This window comes from Anabrus simplex, chromosome 2, assembly GCF_040414725.1.
Source record: "Anabrus simplex isolate iqAnaSimp1 chromosome 2, ASM4041472v1, whole genome shotgun sequence".
Classification (NCBI taxonomy): domain Eukaryota; kingdom Metazoa; phylum Arthropoda; class Insecta; order Orthoptera; family Tettigoniidae; genus Anabrus; species Anabrus simplex.
The window spans coordinates 1,072,306,705-1,072,312,704 of NC_090266.1; the positions used below are offsets into that span (position 1 = coordinate 1,072,306,705).

Sequence of the window (6,000 nt, forward strand, 5' to 3'; positions counted from 1 at the left end):
CTACCCCATTTCTGACATTTTAGTATAGTGCAGAGAGAACGACACACGTGCGTGTACTGTATTTGTAGCTTAGAACAAAGAGAAGGAGTATTGCGGAGTGTTGTAATTATAATCCTACTTCATGAGGAGCACGTCGTTTGCATCGTTTAGGTTATGTGTTGGCATGGAAACATCATGGAAGTTGCCGAAGCTGTGCCGACAACGCACGAACAACGAATTGACTTGACATGTTTTCCACTTGGAGCGGAAAACACGCCAACATGTTAAAAGTGTTAACTCAACATTCTGAGTTAACATGCAAAGTCAATTGGAAGACACAATCACAATATACATGTCAACTGTAACATGTTAAATTTAACATGTTGGTGTTAAATGTTAAACAGTGGAGACCGGCCTTTAGATAAAACTTTGAAATTGACAGGCGGCGTAGATGAGGTAAAATCCAAATGCCTGCACATGATAGCTGAGGCCATACTTCTTATTATTATTCTACTGCTTTTCCCAGACTTTGGTGGTGTTCGTGGGTGCGAACTGTAACGTTGTGTGACTTGGTCATGTTTTAAGGCCAGACGCCCTTCCTGATACCAACTCTATGTGGAGGGATGTGATGTGCTCACTACTGCGTGTTTTCTGTGGTGGTTCGTGATGTAATGTGCTGTGAGTGTATGAAGAGGTAAATGTTGGGACGAACACAAACACCCGGTCCCCGGGACAGAGGAATCAACCATACGTGATTAAAATCCCCATCCACGCCGGCAATCGAACCCGAGACCCTCTGAACTGGAGGCCTAGACACTGATCATTCAATAGCTGAGGCCATACGATTATTATTATTATTATTATTATTATTATTATTATTATTATTATTATTATTATTATTATTATTATTATTATTATTATTATATTATTTGTATTATTAGTATGTGAACCTCAGAAACCACGCCTGGAACATGGATATAATTTGTATTTTTATAGGTTGCCGTTAACAGTGAGGCCATCGAAAGACTGTAGTCTACATCTCTCACCTGTTTATTCCTGAAATTTAAAAGGTAAAATAGTAAAATTAGTAGAGAGCGGTCCCACCGTTAGAGGCTAGTAGCCCACTGTCGGGTAAAACCTGCCGATAACAATAAAATGTACATTTCTAAGTTAATTTGACTAATGGTAAACTCAGATGATTAGAGTCACAGATTGGAGACATAAGAATGTAGACAGTAGCCAACTCGAGTATAGTTGTCACTCCTTATGACAATCCAGGTGAATGTTCGGATGAAATCTTGTTTCCAGTCCTAGGGTTCATTACTTAATTGCGTCCTCAAGTCAGTTACAATTACTAACACTGGTATAGACATTATGTCCGCCTCTGTGGTGTAGTGGTTAGTGTGATTAGCTGCCACTCCCGGAGGCCCGGGTTCGATTCTAGGCTCTGCCACAAAATTTGAAAAATGGTTCGAGGGCTGGAACGGGGTCCACTCAGCCTCAGGAGGTCAACTGAGTAGAGGGGTTTCAATTCCCACCTCAACCATCCTTCTTATCTTCCAGGCAAATGCCGGGATGGTACCTTACTTAAGGCCACGGCTGCTTCGTTTCCTCTTCCTTATCTATCCCTTCCAGTCTTCCCATCCCCCACAAGGCACCTCTTCAGCATAGCAAGTGAGGCCCACTTGCCCAAAGCCTCACGCTCCAGGAAACTGCCCTAGAGGCGGTTGAGGTGGGATCCCTGGCTGAGTCCCGAGGAAAAACCAACCCTGCAAGGTAACCGGATTAAGGAGGAAAGAAAGAAAGAAAGAAAGAAAGAAAGAAAGAAAGAAAGAAAGAAGTACAGATATTACAGTAATTTAGTTCCTGTCAGAACATCTGCACACTCCAGAAATCGGCTACAGTACACTAAGCAGTTGAGATTGCTACCGAAGTTGCTCTTAGTCATAAAGTCTTCCCAGTTTTTTGGGGTCGGCGCTGTGTATTTGGACCAGTGTTATGGCCTGATGCCCTTCCTGACGCCAACCGTAAGTGGAGGGATGTATTCACTATTGCATGTTTCTGTGGTGGTTGGTAGTGTGGTGTGTTGCATATGGATGAAGGGAAGTGTACTAAGACTAACATGTGCACCTAGTGTCCGAGCCAGAGGAATGAACCGGGCGCAGCTATAATCCTCGGCTCGATCACGAATCGAACTCACGTCCCTCTGAACCGAAGACTACTACTTAGCATCATTAGAAACACAACAGTTCCCATACCCATTAATGTATGTTCATTTCTGAGAGTTTTTTGTGGAACCCTTTTTCTAAATGAAGGATCTACAGCATTTAATACTTTACCTTTGAATTATGTTCTCCTTGTCTCTCAGTGCATTGCGGAGACTTTCTAATTCCTTGGCGAGGTCCTTTGTAGGGCGATGCAGAGGTCCACCGCTGCCTACACTTCCATTCTTCTTACGACGGGGTGTCGTCGACAGCGACACCTCAATACTTGCCATCTGCAGTAAGACAGACACGGTTAGCACATGACATGTCTCCAAGATCTCCACCTCCTACGCTATAGAAAAAATATTCCTGACAATTTTCCGTATAAAAATGGTTAAAATTATAACCCAGTGTCTTCCTGTAATAATAATAATAATAACAAGAAATATCTACAACTAAAGAACAGTGTCCATCAACGCCAAGCTTATACGTATGTTTCAGTCAGAGGCTCTGTATGCAGCAGGATGTCTTGCATTGAACAGGAAGGGTCTAATTGAAAAGTTAGAAGCCAAAGAAAGAAAAATCCTGAAAAAAGTCCTAGGACCAATCAGAGAAAATGTTGAGTACAGGAGACGGCATAACAATGAACTGTACCTGCTTTTGGAAAGGATAACGGAAACCATTCGGAAACGGAGGATTCATTTTTATGACCACATAACACGTAGGCTATGGCCTTGCAGATTTTGACGAAGCGGATCGTTTCCTACTCTGTAAACAAGAAAACCAAGGGATCCTGGTTCACCGAAGTTGAAAAAGACAATAAAAAAATAGGGATCACACATGAAGACATCCAGGAACGTGTTCCTCTCCAGAAGAAAGTTCGAGCATCCCAGCGTTTTCTAGAAAAGCCGAAGCTGAAAACAGGCAAGAAGTGGACTGATGAAACAAAGGAGGCTCAGAGAAAGCGAATGCGGGGATACTGGGAAAGAAAGCTCAAGGATGAAAACGGTTGAAATACCATGGTCCACAGCCGGCCGAAACGAAGCAGAGCGAATAATAATAAAGACATACAGTGTAAAGGAGTTATTTATTCGAGGGTTGATTGATAAGTCATGGCAACGACTTTTTATTTCCTGAAAATGTGCCAATACCAAACATGTAATATATATATTTGAAAGTGTGTCACTTGAACTTCACAATGGTGACGGCAGAAGGGGTATGGATGCAACAGTCTAGCGGTGATCACGTTCCGTATGTCGGCTGTCCGATGGCAGCGGTGCGTAATGGCAGTAACCAAAGTCGAGTAGCGTTCATACGGGGTGGGAACACTTGCACAGAGCTTTTCACTCTACTTCACAGCACTTGGTGAGTCAGAAGTAGAATGGTGACATTTGCACGGAGTGACACTTGCACGGAGCCGCAATTTTCATATACTCTGGTATTAAGACACGTACAGTGCATCATGTTTTTCTTTGTAATCACGGTAGTGAATCTAGATGCAATTTATAAGTAACCGTTAATTTTATACATTGTAAGAGACATTTAGCCAACTTTGCGCCATTTTCAGGGAACGCCACGAGGGGAGGTGGTCTCTTTGCGTTTCCCATATACTGTATATATTTGTTCAATTTAGGTAAGTTTGTCAAGTTTTTATTTTTTAATAATGATACAAAATACTGTATTTACATGATTATTCAGCGATATTCAGTTGTCAAGTTTTTCTTTCTTAATTCTGATTCAGAATATTTATATATTTACAACGTTTACATAATTTAATGGTCCAGTAATATTCCAGTTATAGTTTCACTATAATTTCTGAGCGTAGAATCCTCCTTGGGCCTCCGTACAAGTGTCACTGTTTGACATACCCACGCTTAGTAATTTCCTGGAATGTTCGACGTTCCGTGCAAATGTCAACACATTCCATCTCCACGCAAGTGTCACAACTTCGTTCATACATCTTAGTCCGTGCGACTTCTATCTTATTTCCAAAGTGAACTAGCCATATCGTGAGGAACGATTTTCCAACAAACAAAACAATGTACGAGAATTTCGACGTGAGACAGCACACAGTGACGAATCTCATAAAGCCGATGGTATATTCCGTTTTCCTCATCGATGGCAACGAACCATAGACAAGCTAGGAGATGTTAAATAGCTTGTACGATACGTACAAATGATTGCAAACAGGTTATACGACTTTAAAATAAATAAAACACTGATTTAAAAGTGCCATTTTATCCTTTTACCTCACCAGAGATTCTTGTATCCCCCCTGCCCCCACGTTGTGTCACTTTTAACAAGTATTTTTCATACACTTCCAAATTTACTTAGTACATTTCCTGTGTTGAAGATTTTCTAGAGAGAGAAAAAAAAATAGTTGACATGATTTCTGAATCAACCCTCCTAGCTGAGTGGGATTATGAACTAACCTTAGCTTCCAGAGTTTCTAGCTGAGCCATCCTAGGTTCAAGGGGTGTTGGTGCCGGAGGAACTTGTCCAGGATGAAGAGCCGTCTGAAAAACAAACAAACAAGGTACTATTGAGTACACACTGCTGCAAATGAATGTGAACACTTATAAAGAATACCGTACATGACAGAACACAGATTGCTATATTATATTGTACATAATCGTTACATTCATAATTCGCATACATTTCTTCAGCACCAACGGCCAGACCTCATTCCAGACCAGACGACTGCGGACTGGAATTTTCACCTGAAATTCTAAAGGGTGTCTTGAAAGCCATTAAATGCCTCAAACCCCTGGCCGAAACTTAATGAGACAAGGTGGCTCGAGTGGTTCTCAAAAATATGGGGCAACCTGAAGATTCTAGGCCTACTGATAAATCAGTGAACCGAAGACAGATGACTTACAAATCATATGTAAATGACTGATGCTCAATATAAAAGAAAATTCCATAAAATGTTTTTGTTTTCACATGCATTAATATGTGCATTTACATCACACATTTCATTTTACCAGTCTCTTCACAGGGTTGATATCGACTATTAACATTCCTGTCAGACAGTTTCTTTCCATGTGTAATACGTGGAAAACTGCCAGTCTCTTTCCACAAGAGATGTAATTGAAACATATAATATAACATTGATTCCACTCCGTAGTAGATTCAATGAAATCGAGAAAGGCGTCACAGGAAAGCTGCAAAATACTCAGAGGAAGCGTTAGAGCAGTGAATATATCAAGCTTCGTACATACAGTACAGTATAAGGGAAGATTCATGCAAATTATGAGAGAGATTTCAAATTTCGTACATATAAGGAAAGCTCTAGCCCAACTGCAAGGGAGATGTCAGATTTCGTACCCTGTATAAGGGAAGCTTCAGATATACTTCAAGAAATTAATATTCAATTCTATTTGTTTAACGTCCATACTAACTGCTATAGATCGTAATAGATGCCAGGGTACCAACATTTTGTCCCGCAGGAGTTGTATAAGGAGCTGGAAGGCAACGACCCGGAGTTGCTACTTTTAGCAGCCTCAAATACCATCGACGTGAGCCTAATCGAACCCGCTTTCATAGGAACAGAAAGCCAATGACTAAACGACTCTGTCACTGAGGATGGGAGATGCCGTGTTTTATACATATACAGGAAACTACGTACCGTAGTTAACAGCGAGGGAGGTGGCCACTTTTATAGATGTCTTATGGGAAGCTTCATAGTAACAGCAAGTGAGATGCCAAATTTTGTAGATATATGCTGAATGAAGCTTCAGGGTAACAGCAAGGGAGGTGTAAAGTTTTATGAATAAGCTAAGGGGAGCTCCATAGTAGTAGCAAGATAGGTGCCAAG

At 41.1% G+C, this 6,000-nt stretch overlaps 1 protein-coding gene across 1 annotated transcript in view; it reads right to left on the reverse strand.

Annotated features, from left to right (window-relative positions):
- Positions 1-4,659, reverse strand: part of sprt (PDZ domain-containing protein sprite) — a 56,555-nt gene extending 51,896 nt beyond the window's left edge. Inside the window, exons 1-2 of the mRNA XM_067142034.2 lie at positions 4,616-4,659; positions 2,319-2,476 (exon numbers count right to left, since the gene is read on the reverse strand). Of these exons, the coding sequence (XP_066998135.2) occupies positions 2,319-2,476; positions 4,616-4,645 (188 nt within the window). The 5' untranslated portion in view covers positions 4,646-4,659. The remainder of the gene's footprint in view (positions 1-2,318; positions 2,477-4,615) is intronic.
- Positions 4,660-6,000: the final 1,341 nt, after the last annotated feature.